General features: G+C 41.8%; 3 protein-coding genes across 7 annotated transcripts; 1 reads left to right on the forward strand and 2 right to left on the reverse strand.

The window, feature by feature from the left end:
* Window positions 1-102: 102 nt before the first annotated feature.
* LOC136433160 (ataxin-3-like) lies at window positions 103-6,207 on the reverse strand. 2 transcript variants are annotated; one of them, XM_066425059.1, is made up of 11 exons: window positions 6,086-6,207; window positions 5,371-5,419; window positions 4,365-4,480; window positions 4,077-4,121; window positions 3,550-3,635; window positions 3,178-3,244; window positions 2,929-3,016; window positions 2,393-2,668; window positions 2,087-2,261; window positions 1,451-1,584; window positions 103-1,096 (listed from the first exon to the last, which is right to left on the reverse strand). In XM_066425059.1, exons 1-11 carry the CDS (start codon window positions 6,167-6,169, stop codon window positions 990-992), a joined length of 1,227 nt encoding a protein of 408 aa, XP_066281156.1. In that variant the 5' UTR covers window positions 6,170-6,207; the 3' UTR covers window positions 103-989. The 2 variants fall into 2 exon arrangements, with proteins under 2 accessions (XP_066281156.1, XP_066281157.1); XM_066425060.1 differs by lacking the exon at window positions 6,086-6,207 and adding an exon at window positions 5,751-5,822.
* Window positions 6,208-6,266: 59 nt separating this feature from the next.
* On the forward strand, window positions 6,267-12,424 carry LOC136433158 (serine/threonine-protein kinase Nek2-like). 2 transcript variants are annotated; one of them, XM_066425057.1, is made up of 9 exons: window positions 6,267-6,616; window positions 7,438-7,655; window positions 7,791-8,028; window positions 8,389-8,471; window positions 8,875-9,001; window positions 9,595-9,823; window positions 9,965-10,019; window positions 10,349-10,446; window positions 10,873-11,304. In XM_066425057.1, exons 1-9 carry the CDS (start codon window positions 6,518-6,520, stop codon window positions 11,028-11,030), a joined length of 1,305 nt encoding a protein of 434 aa, XP_066281154.1. In that variant the 5' UTR covers window positions 6,267-6,517; the 3' UTR covers window positions 11,031-11,304. The 2 variants fall into 2 exon arrangements, with proteins under 2 accessions (XP_066281154.1, XP_066281153.1); XM_066425056.1 differs by lacking the exon at window positions 10,873-11,304 and adding an exon at window positions 11,569-12,424 and having other exon boundaries at window positions 6,269-6,616.
* Window positions 12,425-13,929: 1,505 nt separating this feature from the next.
* LOC136433166 (small integral membrane protein 12-like) lies at window positions 13,930-15,933 on the reverse strand. Of its 3 annotated transcripts, none has more exons than XM_066425067.1 (2): window positions 15,761-15,933; window positions 13,930-15,173 (listed from the first exon to the last, which is right to left on the reverse strand). In XM_066425067.1, the coding sequence occupies exons 1-2, from the start codon at window positions 15,916-15,918 to the stop codon at window positions 14,864-14,866; spliced, it is 468 nt and encodes a 155-aa protein (XP_066281164.1). In that variant the 5' UTR covers window positions 15,919-15,933; the 3' UTR covers window positions 13,930-14,863. The 3 variants fall into 3 exon arrangements, with proteins under 3 accessions (XP_066281164.1, XP_066281166.1, XP_066281165.1); XM_066425069.1 differs by having other exon boundaries at window positions 13,930-15,189; window positions 15,761-15,877; XM_066425068.1 differs by having other exon boundaries at window positions 13,930-15,168; window positions 15,761-15,876.
* Between the last annotated feature and the right edge of the window lie 92 nt (window positions 15,934-16,025).

The following is a 16,025-nucleotide window of genomic DNA, read 5'->3' on the forward strand; positions in this document are numbered from 1 at the left end:
TCTTTTTACTAAGTTTGCTAAGCATCATGCTTCACCTCAATTGAGGATGACTGCTTTACCTTTTTTAAGTTTGCTTGACCAAAAAGACAACACGTTAACAGATTTTGTCACAATAAACCTTTTAATCAACAACCTTCTATACAGAATCTCAGTAAAACATACATGTAACCACTTTGCTGGCACCTGGCAATGGCTGACTATATCATGTCAAATGTCATGTAAAGAAAGTAATGAAATCCTTACTCAAGAGTAGCTGTAAGGAACATAAGCCTAAGAACAACAATCCACCCTGAGACTTTTCTCACAGAATGTGGGTGTTCTTCAAAGATGGCACCAGTATTTCTCTCATACATATTGTATGTTGTGTAATCCAAGAATGAGTCAGTGGAGTCTGTGGAGCCAATGTGCATGTAGATTAACCCTACTACCTGGGATGGGACAGAAATATGTCATCCAGACTGCAACATCTTCTCTCCTGTGACCTTCAACTACCCAGCAGTTAATTCAGTTCTATCGGGAAAGTTCTGTGCTTGATTCATACATGGGAATCCATTATAAAGAGTAAAGAGCACCATTGATAAGATATCTGGTGTGAAGAGAGTGACGAGACTAAATGATACAGTTTCGTTCATATATAATGTGTAGCGTCATGGTCCTGTGAGGTTACATAACCCTGACATAAGGTTTGGAATAGCATCCATAGCTGTCTCTGATCTTTGATTTTTTGCCATTCATTGGCCAGTTATGACCTTCCTAAATTGCTACTATTTGGTAATAAATTTCCTCACTGCAGTTGGTGTGATGCCAAGCATTGTTTAATCCTATAAGTACAGTATGGAGAATGTAATTTGTTCCTGGCAGGAATCAAAATAAGAAGATAAGATGCCAGATGAAGACTATAATGAATCAGCTTTGGAAGACTGGAATTGGAACTACACCATGGCAGGGTGTGGGAAAATCCATGAAACTAATTTTGTGGTTGGGAAGTGCTACGAGGTAGAGTTGGTGTCCTGTGTTTGGTCTGTGTCCTGGGTTGCCTCCATGGACATCTTCAGCGCCGCTTGAAGCATCTCGTCCTCTGTCATCTCTGACACCGCTGGAATCAACAAATAAAAGTTAAAAAGCTCCTTGTCTTGACCAAGCTTTATAATCAAACAGTGACACTAGAAGTTAACCAGTTATCTTCCTTTTAATGTCACTGAAATTAATCATATCACAGATACCACATACGTTCTTTATGAACCTAATAAATTTGAAATAGAACACCTGTATATGCTTTTGACTATTACAAATGTAGAATTATTGTATTGTGCTTTTTTCTTTCGTATAACTGATGATTTAAAGAAATCTCCCATGAGATAACAGTAAGTAATTGAAATGAAGATCACTAACTCCAAAAGCTGGCTTTGAATATAGCATCATAAAAAGTGAAATCCCCTTCCCCACCAACCTGGCTCCTCCCTGCTGGAGTCTTCATCAGGTAAGGAGTCCACCGGGGAGACGTCGTTCTCCACAGGGTCTGGTCTGTCCTGGGCCGGCTCTGCAGGGGGCCGCTTGTCTGGAGATTCAGGGTCCGTCTGTTGTCTGGAGGATGGAACGGTTATGCTGGGTTTAGTTAAGTTAAAATCCTCCCACACCATAAGGTGTATAGGGCGGTGCCCATCCCCGATTCATAGCCCTGGGCAGTGGAGTGTGTTTAACTTCCATACTGTTTCAGAAGTATGTACCATTTTTATAAAGTCTTTGGTATGACTCAATGCGCCTCTTGTCCAGAGGTATCCTACCTGGGAGTTGAACCCCGTTCCAAGTAATTAGAACCAGATGTGGTGAGTAACAGAAGCGCAGACCACTTCATCACAGGCACACCCCTCATGCTGGGTTTACAGAGGCTCAAAATATTGGCACTGTACCATTGGAAGTCGCACTTATCAACTTCTATTACCTAGTTATCAACTTCAATACTGTTTATGCCACAATTTTTTCCATTATGTAGAAGGCTTACAATAGGCAGCTATTGGCCCATTCTTCATTGATGCAAAGCTTCAGTAGGAGACATACAAAACAGTTGGATCTGCCCCTGGCTCACCTTTCAAAGAAAGCCTGTCTCCGCCGCCTCAACTCATCAAGGTCAACAGGGTCAGGTGCCTTTGTAGGGTGGGAGGGTGTCTGCTGAGTGGTGTGGGAGGGGGGCACACTGCCAATCGCACCAGAGGACTCTGGTGTATGGTCCTGCCCTTGCTGGGGATTATTTTCTAAATATCCTGCAATAGGGGAATATGTCAGAAGTACATTAACCTTATGGGTCTCTTGGGGCAGTATTAATGCTTTGACAGTATCATGACAATCATGATAAATTATCTCATTTTCCTGTTGTGATACAAAAAGCTCCCACCTTGCATACTGAGTCTCAGTGCCTCCTGTAGCGACTTGTCGTCCATTTCGTTCTCCTGCCGACTTATTCTCAGGGCCTCGGCCAAGTCTGGGTCATCTTCCTGACTAGACTGACCCCCAGTACTGGCATCGCTGGACCTCCCCTCGTCTTTTTCTCTCTGTTTGTTCACTTCACTGATGAGTTTTGGTCTTTCCAGTTGCACAGCCGGAGTTATTCTCAGGATTCCGTCAGCTTCACATTCTGGGACGGTTCCCCGTACAGAGTAAATGGAGTAGCCTGGATGTAAGACAGGGACATTGTTCAATGTACTAGTCGGAAGGAACATGGGACATTTCACAGGTATTTTGATTCTTGACATCCTGTACAGAACTTCTATTCTTGTCAGGACTGGTGGAGGAGTGGCTTTTTGCAAGCTAAAACTGGATTGAAAAAGACATCTATGATGTGTAGATAAAGATCTGATGTTCAGGTACACATGTATCGAGATACACAATACAAAAGTTACTCAAGCAAGTGGGTAGATTTTGTCAACATACCTTCCTGCTGCAGCTGTGCCAGGAAGAGTGACAGGTAGGTGTCGGATATCAGCTCTGGACCAATCAGAAGGGAGTTCAGGTTGAACCACTGCAAGACAGAAGCTCGTGATAAACATGATACAGACAACTTTCATGACATAAACAATAACGAAATCCACAGTTCTGGTAAAAAATATTACAAATCAACTTCTTTATATGACAACAAATGTTTTAGTAAATTTCATGCTGTAGATGCACAGCCACACCTACCTGATACCCCAGTTTCCTGATGGACAACCAGTGTTCACGGAAATTACAGATGAAAGCTTGCTCTTGTCTGGGAGAAGAAAAGAGATAAGTGGAGAAAATAATCAGAATCTTAGACTTTGTCTTTCGTCAGTACTGTACTATTGCAGAGTGGATCTTGTTATTCTAATACATGTACTATTAAGACCTCAGCACTAAGTTAATCTAAACAAACCTTTGCTTAGATATGTAGGGCTTATGTGTGACTAGCTGTTTATTTCAATGATATTACCAACCACTGCCACATGCAGGCAAAGCTGTGTGTTACAGAAAAAGTCAGCATGTTTAGCAAAGAAGGTGACCAAGACAGTGGGTGGGCTACATGTCCAGCCTTACGTGGGATGTTCAGACGTCTCCAGGTACTCCTGACTCGTTATCGGCACCAGTCTGAGGCACCACACTTCCAGCGCCCTACTGATTACCTGGGAACACAACAAACTAATGTTGGTCTTTTTTCGTAATTTACGAGGGTGGTACAAAAAGAAACACCTTTTTTATCATAGCCGATTCATTTCTGTATGAAATGAGTTGAAATTTGGCACAAATGTAAAGGAACGTGTCAGGTCAGTCAACTCAGTCGCTAGTAAAAATGTGGAAAACACATTGAGACACTTTGGTCTCAAGAAGAGATGTTCCTTTACATTTGTGCCAAATTTCAACCCATTTCATACAAAAAATGAACCTGCTATGATAAAAAAGGCGTTTCTTTTTGTACCACCCCGTACAAACAATTACACCAAAGTAAAGTCACAATAAATTATACCCACAAAACTTGAAGTAAACATAAAGAACAACAAAGCACTGTATAGCCACAAAAGTTTGAAAAAAAAGTAAAGAAAGTTGGTTCCAAAGTGTCACCTCACCTGGATGGAAAAGAAGCCGCTGTCATCCATATTTGAAGATGGTTGCTGTGGAGGGCAGATAAAGAAGGATCCTTTTAAAGTTTTCCTGCAAACTAACAGTTACTTCTAATGAGATTGTCTGGACTACAGTAATCAGATTAGTACAGGACAGTCTTGTGAAAAGATGAGATACCATCTGTCAGCAAATATTGATGCTTTCACCTAAAGAAACAAACAGGAAAACTTGCTCCAATATTCTTTGGGAAATACACCTTGTACTCTACCTAGTCTGAAGCACCGATACCATACCTGTAGGAAGTGCTGGTACTCTGCTGTTGTTGTTCCTCCCTCTGCCATCCTCTCCCGCTCAGCCTCATCCAACTGCTGGGCAAACGAGGCCAGGTCAACTGCCGTGAAGTATTCACCTGTGGGAAGACACATGTACGGCTTCTAAAACATTCATATTGCATGGATAACACAGCCATGTGGCATAGGAAAACATATGATGCATTGCGTACAAATATCAAGATCTGATCTCAAGATGGAAAGATCACATGTTCATGTACATTGCACATGCAGATGACAGGGCTTGACAAATTTGTCACTTTATAAAGAAATCATCTACAGAAAACATCTGCCAGAAATTTGTATGGGCGAATACAAAAACTACATACTAGTAAGCTTCTCTTCCCTATCCTGGTGTGTCATTCTATGTAAACTTCAGCTGTCTGTCAACCTACATCAGATCACAGATTTTGGCAGTGCATGTGCACATTGTAATCCTGCCAAGTAACACAGATTAGATCAACATTCCTGCAGGTCCAAGAGCCATTTTGATTTGGCCAAATGGGCTGGACCTATTCCAAGACAGACGTAATATCATTACTATTCCAAATATGCCCATATCAACATTGTGTCTGCAGTCATGTGACTATGACGTACTGTACGACCTGTCATGTTGGTGGGTTAAAGATGCATCTGATATCATTACGGGAGAAATGTTCTAACAATAGATATTTCATCACCTCAACGTTGCTTCCTTTTTGTCTCTGATTATCTACAGAAAACAATGTACAAATTTTAAGTACAGTAACTGCCTTTCTTTGGATTGACAGGTGACTGTGTGTTTCGACTAACCACTTGCTATCATGGAAAGGACCTACAATCAAGATGGCAACAGTGATTATACATATTTATAAGTTGCAATGACCACTACAATGACACTGAAATTTTCAATTAGGATTTGAAATGTTGTGAACATCTATTTTGGCTCCATGTGTTCACACACACACACACATCCTTCACAATGACTTACCCTGCAATAGAGCATTGAGGCAGTGCTGGGCACACAGTGAACCCTCTTGCTGAAAGTACACAAGGAAATATGGATGAGTATAATTTGTACATGTAACGTTACATAACTTGTAACAATAGAAGAGGGCACCTGTTTGGTCTCAGAAGTGAGCTTTGGATACTGTTTTTATTATGCATGACCAACCATCCAAACGTCGCAGGATAAAGCCGAGTTCCAGTCAGCCCCGACACTCCGAGTGTTAATATCTACTAGTACACTGCACGTTCAATCTGGTTTACAGCTCATATTCAGGTCATAGCGGATCGTTTTGTGAGGTGGAAGCGAAGTTTCATGCCGGTGTGCGCCACTCCCTAGACATCAATATGATAACGTTACTGAACCTGAAATTTGATGATCCACGGCACATCTGTACGAAAACAAACCTTTGACGCGATCATCGTTTTTAAGTGCTACAGAAAAAAAAGATTTCCTATGTTGGGGACGTTTCTAAGAACCCATGAACAGCGCTTCCGGTATTTTCATCATATGATGCATGACAAGCAGTTCGTCGTCATATAAAAAACATCAAGTCTCTTCAGGGCAGAAGAGTCCCATTCTTGACATAGTATTTCATACAAGTGTAATAAGACATATTCAGGGTTTACGTAAAAACAATCATAGTACTAACTGACGGTCGGCTGAAACGTAATCACTGGAAAAGTCCACAACAACTCACCTTTTCGTGAAAGATCGACTCCATTTTGGAAAATGACGTCACTTTCCCAGGGTGCTCCACGCGGGGAAAACCCTGTTTATCCATCGACCAATCAAGATCTGCCAGGGTTCGTCCTGACCAATCAGCGTTCAGTGAAATTAGTGGCAATTTTTAAACAGCTGGGCAGGCCAGACGGACGCTGCAGCTCTTCCTTCCCACTCCACATACTTTGGTCGTTCACTGTGCAAAACGCCAATTTTTTATGCTTTTTGCTCAACCCTCAGAGTGAGTTCACAGCACAGAGGCATCGCTGCTAAAATCTACGGTGGATTGACGCGAAAAGTGTGTGATTTCCCCCCGGATTTTTATTATCCAGGTTAGCTTTGTTTGTTTTGCGGAATCAACAGCTCGAGACGAAGCCAAGCCGAACCAAGCGCAACTCAGTCCAGCACCATGCCGACTTCAAGATTGGAAGACTACGAAGTTATGTACACCATCGGGACCGGCTCTTACGGGACCTGCAAGAAAGTTCGCCGGAGAACCGATGGCAAGGTATTATCCCATGGCCAGGCTTCCTTAGCTTTCTTCCTTTGTGTGCATGCCGTGTTGTGTGTTTGTTCTCAGCTGTCGGATAACAAAGCCAATCATGTGAAGTCTGGCTGACGTTCAACCACGCTAGCTGTTGTTGTTTGAAAATAACGTTGATTGCTTTGATTACTCTCATCAGGAGAAAAGCGCAGAGATATCTTTGAATGTAGCTGTTCAAAAGTAGCTGGTTCAAAATATGTGGCGGGGAAACTACGACTGGAAGTGAAACGATGCTAAAGAAGCTGAAAGTTTCTGCCGAAATCTTTTATTTGTAACTGCCAATCAACACCTCTGTCAGTTATTTTGCGTCTATTTGGAAACGCGGAAACGCCTTTGTTGAATGGCCAAAGTTCTAAACAAGAATTCTGCGCGTGTTGCAGACAATCTTATTTGTCTCCAAGCACTCCATAGAAGTGGTAGAACAATGGTGTTCCAGTCACCTTGAGAGGCAGGGTGGGATCAGGATTGTTTGTGAAAGTGTTGTGTGATAAGCTGGTCTTACCAGGTGTGATGTCCTCATTATGGCTGCAGCTTGTGTGTCACAAGGAGCTGGAAGCATGAGTTCATCAGGTTATGTAGTTATCATACACATGCATGATGTAACATTAGTTATCACCCCCTCCCATCACCCTTAGCTAATAGTTACATTTACCTATCATGTCATAATTTTCATCTATAGGGTCTGGTATGGAAGGAAATGGACTATCACTTTAACTCAGGACGAGGTTTAGTTCCTGGTGTCTATGGATGGTTTGTTCATGTACTGATTGTCTATTGTTCTGCAGGTCCTGGTATGGAAGGAGATGGACTACGGCACCATGTCGGAGGCGGAGAAGTCGATGCTGGTGTCGGAGGTGAACCTGCTGCGGGAGCTGAAGCACCAGCACATTGTGCGGTACTACGACCGCATCATCGACCGCAGCAACACCACCATCTACATCGTCATGGAGTACTGCGAGGGCGGCGACCTGGCCAGCCTCATCTCCAGGTGTCGCAGGGAAAGGTAGGAAACAAGAACAGACTGTTGGTTTGGTGTATTCAGCTATTCTTTCATTTGTTTGTTCCTACCTTTTTTCATTTATTCATTCATTCATATATTGAATTTTTTCATCACTCGATCAATTAATCTCATCCCCAGACGATACCTAGAGGAGGACCTCATCTGGAAGCTGTTCTTCCAGATCTGCCTGGCACTGAAGGAATGTCATAACCGGCGTGACGGAAAGACCTTCCTGCATCGTGACCTGAAACCCGCCAATGTTTTCCTGGATGCTAACAAGGATGTGAAGCTGGGGGACTTCGGACTGGCCAGGGTTCTGGCCCACGATACCAGCTTTGCCAAGACATTTGTTGGGACGCCATACTACATGTCTCCGGTGAGCTACCTTATACAACGTGGCTTTGTTTTTACTGGGTATAACATGATAATGTGAACTGTACCTACAGGGATAAGACATGCTGTGAAGTTTCAACACGTTAAAGATCCCACCACACTCTTTGGGAGCTACAACAATTACAATGTAGTTTAAAATCCCTTGTTGTGACATTTGATATTCTTTTAGAGCTTAGAAAGGAATCAGTCATGTTTCTGTTAGCCTGTATTTACACAAGCTCTCGGCCGGAGGTTACTGACCCTCTAGGGGGATGGCGGTTACAGGACCGGCTGGCCACTAGGAGCGCGATTTGTCAGGTTATGTTTCTGTGTGTAACAAACTTTCATATAACTGTTTTCACAGGAACAAATGAACAACATGTCGTACAACGAGAAGTCTGACATCTGGTCACTAGGGTGCCTCATCTACGAACTCTGCTCCTTATCGTGAGTTGGGTTCATCTGTTTCTTGACAAATCCAGGCATTTATCAAAGATTGTTTTTTGGAATGGATGTAAGGGACCAAGGCTACGCTACGTTAATCTGTCTTAGTTTGTTGGAAAATGGCCTTTCACAAGCTCATTAATTTGTTTCTCTAGTGTTCATTTATTCAACAATTTTTGTTCTTTATGCAGTAGTTTGAACTTATACAGTAGCAAATCCACTTGGCACAATTCGTGTATCTGCTGCCATCATTGTGACCATTAGCATTATCGTGAATCACAGTAAAGAGTTGTCTTCAATGGGGCACCAATATGATGTTTGTTACTGTGACACTATGATTAATGCCAAAATTACAGTTGTAAACATTGTGTGAGTGAGGCTCTAACATAATTATTGTTTGCGGCAGGCCACCCTTCCTGGCAGCCAATCAGAAGCAGCTGGCAGTGCGCGTGCGTGAGGGAAAGTACCGCAGAGTTCCATTCCAGTACTCCGACGAGCTGAACTCCGTCATCGGCTCCATGCTGAACATCACGGTGAGACGGTCACAAACCTGCCTGTTTTTCCTGCCTTCTGCACGTTCCCTGAAATCTTGTGGTGGTACTAGTAAATTTGCTGGTACTAGTACTAGTACTAGACAGTATCTTGACTTCATTCTCTCCTTTGGGAGCATAGGGCGGCCTCAGTAAAGCGTCTCTACTGCTTCTGGTCTCAAGTGGTCCTCTTTAACTCTTGTCATGATGTGTGTGGCACTGGCTTCATCTTTGTTGACACCTTTTCTTCGTGAGAGTAGTGGCCTTTCCCTTCTTTGACCTTGAGGGTTCCAGTCAAGTGAGGCTCTCATGGTGGATGCAGGAGGCTTTCTCAGAGTAGGACCTATTCATCTCCACTTTCTTCTTCTGATGGTGACTTCCACTGGTTCCTGGCCTGTTCTCTTTTGTATGGCTTGGTTACTGATCTTCCTGGGCCACCAGATTCCAAGAATATATTGAGTTGTTTCAGGCCCCACACTTTGCAGCCATACAGCAGGATGGACTTCATGACAGGTTCTATACAGGGAGAATACAAACTCTGCATTTTCATGAAGGCAAGACTATAACCAAGTACAAATTGCGTGTCGCTTGTCCAGGATGACCGGAGGCCGGACATTGAGACGTTACTCCAGACACCACAGCTGGCCTCTCGGCTGAGAGAGTACAACACCAAGAATGACAAGGCGGAGGCTCCGCGCCGCAGGTCACGTGAGGATGCGGGGGATCGGAGGAGGTCGCGAGAGAAGGAGGACCTGTTGAAGCAGCGCGAGGACGCTCTTGTGGTGAGGGAGTGTGCCTTGGAAGACAAGGAGAAGGAGGTCGAGGGTAAGTCTTTTTGAAGGTCATTCTTCATCTGGCATTCTGGCTAAACAAAACTCTATCTTATGATGTTGGTACCATAGCCAAACAATTTGATTGTTTATTATTGTTTACGAAATAATGACCTATTTTGATCTATTATTTCAGCCCGAGAAAAAAACCTAGCAGTGAGGGAAAAGATTGTGGAAGACAAGTTAGCAAGGTAAGATGCTTGTCTACTGGCTTTGACATGACTTGACTTTCTGTACTCATCTTAGAAGATTTGTGCCACTGGAGCCCTAACAGCCATGCTGCTTGGCAAGGGCAAGGGCAATGCATTATATCCTGCCATCGTCAGTTTTGAATTGTGTTGCCTTTAATTGTTTGGCCTCTATAGCAGTCTCCATGATTTTCCTTGCTGCTTGTGAGCTGCTTTCTCTCTTGAACCTAGTTATCACTACACTAAATTTACTACATTTCAGATCTGACCAACATAATAAATAAATATATGAATAAGTACTTTAAGATGATAAAATTTGTTTTCTTGTACAGGGCTGAGTCACTGATGAAGCAGTACACAGAGCTGGCTGTTGCCAAGGCCAACCGGGCGCTGGCAGATTTTGACATTAATGGTGACGACACATGCACAGGTAGACTCTCACCTCGGCTTATTGACAACAATAAAGCTCTCCACTACTTACGTGTGAGGGAGGGAAAGAAAGGGAGGGGATGTCGGTCGCCTTTGTAAGGAGGGGGGTTTTTTTTTTGTAACATGTTGGTATTGGTCTAGTGTAACGGGAAAGAGACACAATTTTGTCAGGTTTACAAGATAACAAGCAAGGATTTTCCATTTACATAGAAAAGACCCGATTTTTATAATCACATTTTATTTACAACAATGACTTCCTCCTCATGTATTTCTTAATGTCTGAATATTTACATTTTAACAATGCAAAGGGAGGCAAATTTCCAAATGACTGTTTTAGTTGTCCAGTAGTGAGATAGATTTCTATCCAATGACCAGCCCCAGTCTTACTGATGATTGCCTATAGCTGATTCCACTATTATATTGTCAGGTGTTTTGGGGGACGCACTTGCTGCATGCCGTGTAGCCGACAGTAGAGTCCAGGCACAGAAGTCTCCATCTTGTAAACTTTTAGGAGTATTGTGGAACGTTGGGCTGTACTCATGTCTCACTGTAGTCATGTTACAAATGGCACTACCGTTTCTTTAAAAATGTAAAATTTCTCTATGAATCATATCTATAAAATGGACAGTTGTAATGTTAGCTGGTCATAGAAAACATACAAATTAGCTTTGTTAGTTTAAAGAATGGAAAACTGCTCAACCTTCTTGCTTTAATTACTTCCCTAAAAGTTAGAATGTGCAGTCTCTTCTTAGTGCAATGAAAGAAGCCCACAGGAGTGTTTTAGTGTGAAATAGAGAGGATTTTAAGTTGTTTTTTTGTTGTACTGTAAAGTTGATTGTTTTAAGCAATAAAGGAAAAATAATTAGAAAGACTGAGTTAACAGTTAGTGACAAAATTCTTAATTAGATTAACTATGTCAGCCAATCACAATGCAGGACTGGATTCAATGGTCTCATTTGCATACTAGCCCATACTTTCACCATGCTCACAAGCAGGCAAGAGTTGAACTCAAATTGTTTTATAGTGTCTTTGAAAATCAGTATTCCAAACAAAAAATGTTATCTTTTTAATATAGCTTTTTCTCTCTCTGCATACAATGCTGACTCGCTTCTCTCTTTTGCAGAGAAATCCCTGTCTAAGAAGAAGGTGCATTTCTCCATCCTCCCTGGGAAGGAGAATGAGCGGGGTGATGATGACCTGGGATCAAGCTTCATCTCCCAGTACAACGGCTACAAGGCTGGTGGAACAAAACCGGAGCTGAAGGCGCGACTTGACCGGGCCAGAATACGGGGCGCGGCGCTCAAGCATGTGGAAGTTAATGCCACCTTCAAGAGTAGACAGCTACTGGGCATGAGATAGAATGGGTGGATTTAAAAGGTCTGAGAAAGCACAATCATAAGGTACATGTATGAGGAAGTTGGGAGAAAAGAAAATCTGAGGAAAGCCCAATTATTGGGTATGAGGAAGTTGGGAGAAAAGTTAAAGAAAGTCTGAGAAAAGCACAATTATTAGGTATGAGGAAGTTGGGAGAAAAGTTAAAGAAAGTCTGAGAAACGCATCATTACTACTAGATGTGAGAAAGTTGGGAGAAAAGTTAAAGAAATCCATCTGAACTACTGACCGAGATCCCCAGAGTATATTACAGTAGAGTTAGCAATACAGTATTACTGTAGAGTTGTCCATTTGGGGATTCCTTCTCAAAAACCACACTTGGTGGTTGCTATGCAAATGACTTGATTGCAATATGATTTTTCCATTGATATGAATCATCTCTTTTGCCAACTGTGCCTTGTACATAGTCTACTCATATATTGCCTGAACAAATCACTGTAAATATTCTGTAAAAACAAAATGAGCCCATGATTATGAAGAAAGCTTTCATGTATGCAGTGTTAACATTTTTATTGTTTTATGTTGTGTGAACATACTATAGTCTGTCTAGTCTTACAAATAAATCCATTTGTGAAGAAACTGTTGAACTGTTGTTGTGTTCCTTCCCTGACAGCTTGGGGTTCATAGTTGTAACGTTAATATTTTCACCAAGAAAAGAAGATACACATGTACTTCTATCACTTAAATGACGAAGTAGCTTAACTGTGGTTGTATGCAGATATTTCCAACAATAGGATTAGGAGATGTTTGAAAATCACATTTCTGGTCTTGAATGATAATCGCACAGATCATATTAAAGTCTCTGTCATCCCTCGTACGTCACCATGGCTCCTTCTCCCCCGGCTTGAGCTCTCTCTGGAACAGCATGCTCTTGTTCTTGTAGGTGGCCAGCTTGTGTGTAGACTCGTAGTTGTTGAGCCACATGCCAAAGAGGACACCTGCGAGGGGGAAGGACAGGGTCCAGTAGTCCTTCGCGATGGTCCGCACTGCGTTCACCACCATGGCTGTGGGCTGATACCTACAGAAACATAACAATTCATTTTGATGTATACTTGTGCGCATATTTATTTAATTCTGGAGAAAAAACTCATAACCTGTAACAGCTATGACTTGTCATTGTACACTGGAAAAGAGACTGACGTGTCATTTTGATCACTATAAAAAAAGCCGATTTGAACTGTAGATGGAGGAGCCATCTCGGCATCACAAATTGATGAGGAAATTTTGACACCTTGTCCATATGTTATCAGCCAATAGTTTGATTTTCAAATTATAAAGCTGCTAGTTTAGTATGTGAACAAAATTAACTTAAGATGGACGTTTGTGGGTGTTAAGCCAACAGTTTTAGCTAACATGTTTAGCTAATATTTTTCTTCTCGGCATGTCTGCTCAATAAACTGAATGAGATACCTAGATCACTCATCCGTAAGAGGCCATACATGTGTTTACATATTATAAGTAACGTTACATCAAGAAGGTGAAAAATAAATGTAAAATTATGCATCTACTGCTATCTAGATATTTTGCCCCCCTCCCCCATACCCAAGTACTAGTATAGAGGACGAATACTAGGAGGAGGATTTCTGTGTTAACTGACCAGGACGTGAAGTGTAACTTACCTGTCACAGACAAACGTAGTCTTCAGTCCTGAAGAATTGCGAGTAGCAACAGCTTTGTTTCCTTTTAGCCCGAACCAGTCCCACAAAGCTCAGGAGAAAAAGTGGAAGGGACCGCAAAATGGCGACGCGTCCTTGTCGGTTGCGGGTGACACTGCAACAGCGCCACTAGGCGGATCTGGATAGTACTGCACTACACACATGTCGTCCTATTTCCGGACGCTAGATGTCTCTATTGAGTTTTGACACAACGGTGGCAGACTCAGATCAAGGACATTATAATGTCCTTGCTCAGATCAACATATGTACCAGTACTAGTAACCATAGCTATCGAAAATATGCAATGATATTCTCGACCAAAAAAGTTTACTAAGTAACAGACATTATGTGCCTGATTTCCCCCATGTTGGCAAGTACTTAAAAGCTTCCTCTTTCTGACATATAATTATAAAGTAATATACAACACAACCTACAAGTTTACTGCAGAAATGTTTTTATTGAATACAGAAAAATCTTCATGAACTCATGTTGCAATGATACCCAGGATGTATTCACCAACCAAGTTGCATAGGATGGATGGTATTCATGTACAGTTTTCAAAAACAGCAAAAGTAAGTGGTTTGAACTTTCTAGTCAATATAAAAGTACATGTTACGAGTAAACTTTGGTTTGATTGTTATGGACAAGACATTACCGGTTTGATTTACATGCATTGGTCTGCTCTAAGTGACTAATTGATCAGACCACACCTGATACTAGTAACCTGCAGAGAGTGAATTCAAGAGCTCATACTTCTGCCTCCATGAAAAATGGAGGTATAAATATTGCCAACACCATCATTTAAAATGAATTATGCTACTTCCAGTCTTCTTTGCAAAGTTGACGAGACATGATAAAACAAGAAAGTTAACGTTACAAAAGCTCTAAAATATTGATGTCTAAATGTAACTCATGGTTGAAGATTACCCAACTGTCTTAGAGTTAGACTCTTCAAGGAGGTTATATAGTCTATATAACCTCCTTGGATTCTTTAATCTCTTGTGTCGTAGGCATGCTGTAATTCACAGCTACATCAGGTCAGTATGGAGATATGTTTAATGAGCACTGGCATATGGAATAATCATAATTTCTAACACTTCTCCTGACAGGAAAGCAGCTGCTGAGTTATGTTGATCAATGTTGATATCTGTATGATAAGAATAGTTCTGCAGATCAGTTTCATTCTTTCATAGAGAACACCTAATTTTCACACCAGCAGCATCTCACAACTGTGTATTTAACTTATGCAGGCACAAAAAGGTAGCCAGGAGGTAAAAAATCCATGTCTTTGTAAAACCTCATGGGGCAATGCTACATTGTCAACAACCCTCTCATCAGTGTCCAGTTTCGTTGGCAGGTTTTGGCGTGTCATCACAAACCCTTCCAGCCCGGCTGGTTTTTGTCCAACACTGATGGAGGCACAAACTTCTTCTCTTTCAACTTGTCCACCTCAGTGGGGTCCTTTTCCTCGATCGCCTCCAACTTTCTCTCCTCTCGCTCCTCAAGGATGCTCTTGTTCCGGTACGGCTGCTGCTTCCCGCCGCGTACGAGGTTCTCAAAGTTGTACCCGACGAAGCCGATGACCAGCGCGAAGGGGAAGGTGATGTACGGCGCGTAGGTCCTGATGAAAATCTGCCACATTGCAGCGATGGTCTGGAATCTCAACAAGCTCCAACCTGGACTGGGACAGGGATTAACTGTTAACAGAAAAATATGCTTTATTCTTATAAGTTTATACCAGGAGAGAACTTTGAGTATATTTCTAAATACTAGTAGTCGCTACAGTAATCCTATTAGCTTACTTATAACAGGGAGATGTGGTCTTGGACGTTTTATGGGGTTTTGAGAAAATAAGAAAAGTCCTGTGAGACTACTAGAAATACAGGATTGCTTACTACTGGTAATACATGTATATCTAGCTGGGTGAAATAACTGAGCAAGTTATATAATGTTATAAAGGAAACATTTGTACATTTTAGCAAAATCTCATCGTCTCCACCAAAAATAAGACTACTCAAAATAATTATACAGGAAATAAGATGTGAAATACGAGAATAACGCAACAATACCACAGGTACAACCGGTAGTACACAATTGGTAGGAATAATAAAATGATTGTACAGAACTTGAAACGTTGGGCAGAAAACCCCCTCCCCCTAGGCCTGCTCTCTTCCCCCTCTCACAAAGGAGGTTAAAATACCTATTTTAACCTCCTTGCTCTCACCGAACACTGACGACTGAAAACCCAAACTAATCGCCGAACCTTACCTTGTACTTATCTTGAAGGAATAAAAGAGCTGTCCCTTTACCGATAAACCAAACTGTGAACATGTAACTTGTACGACGTGATGTAAGGTACCGGTTGGGAGTATTACGAAACCAACATCACGTTCTGAGTCACCTCTGTTGGGAGCATTGAGTAGCATCGAAACGTAAAAATGATAAAATCTATAAATACACTCTACAACTAACAACAGTTGGAACTATATTTACTTTCTGAATTTTAAATCTGTAAAAATATTAATTATGATAG

Source organism: Branchiostoma lanceolatum, chromosome 4 (assembly GCF_035083965.1).
Source record: "Branchiostoma lanceolatum isolate klBraLanc5 chromosome 4, klBraLanc5.hap2, whole genome shotgun sequence".
Lineage (NCBI taxonomy): Eukaryota > Metazoa > Chordata > Leptocardii > Amphioxiformes > Branchiostomatidae > Branchiostoma > Branchiostoma lanceolatum.

Bases quoted from the DNA above. Each gene is read 5' to 3' on its own strand.
- LOC136433160 (XM_066425059.1), bottom strand. From the start codon at position 6,169: ATGGATAAACAGGGTTTTCCCCGCGTGGAGCACCCTGGGAAAGTGACG. The intron at 2,262-2,392 runs GTGGGAGCTTTT...CCCCTATTGCAG, and splicing joins ACTGAGACTCAGTATGCAAG to GATATTTAGAAAATAATCCC. The intron at 1,585-2,086 runs GTGAGCCAGGGG...TCCATCCTCCAG, and splicing joins AGACAGGCTTTCTTTGAAAG to ACAACAGACGGACCCTGAAT.
- LOC136433158 (XM_066425056.1), top strand. From the start codon at position 6,518: ATGCCGACTTCAAGATTGGAAGACTACGAAGTTATGTACACCATCGGG. The intron at 8,472-8,874 runs GTGAGTTGGGTT...TGTTTGCGGCAG, and splicing joins TACGAACTCTGCTCCTTATC to GCCACCCTTCCTGGCAGCCA. The intron at 9,002-9,594 runs GTGAGACGGTCA...TCGCTTGTCCAG, and splicing joins GCTCCATGCTGAACATCACG to GATGACCGGAGGCCGGACAT.
- LOC136433166 (XM_066425067.1), bottom strand. From the start codon at position 15,918: ATGCTACTCAATGCTCCCAACAGAGGTGACTCAGAACGTGATGTTGGT. The intron at 15,174-15,760 runs GTAAGGTTCGGC...TCCCTGTCCCAG, and splicing joins TCCTTCAAGATAAGTACAAG to TCCAGGTTGGAGCTTGTTGA.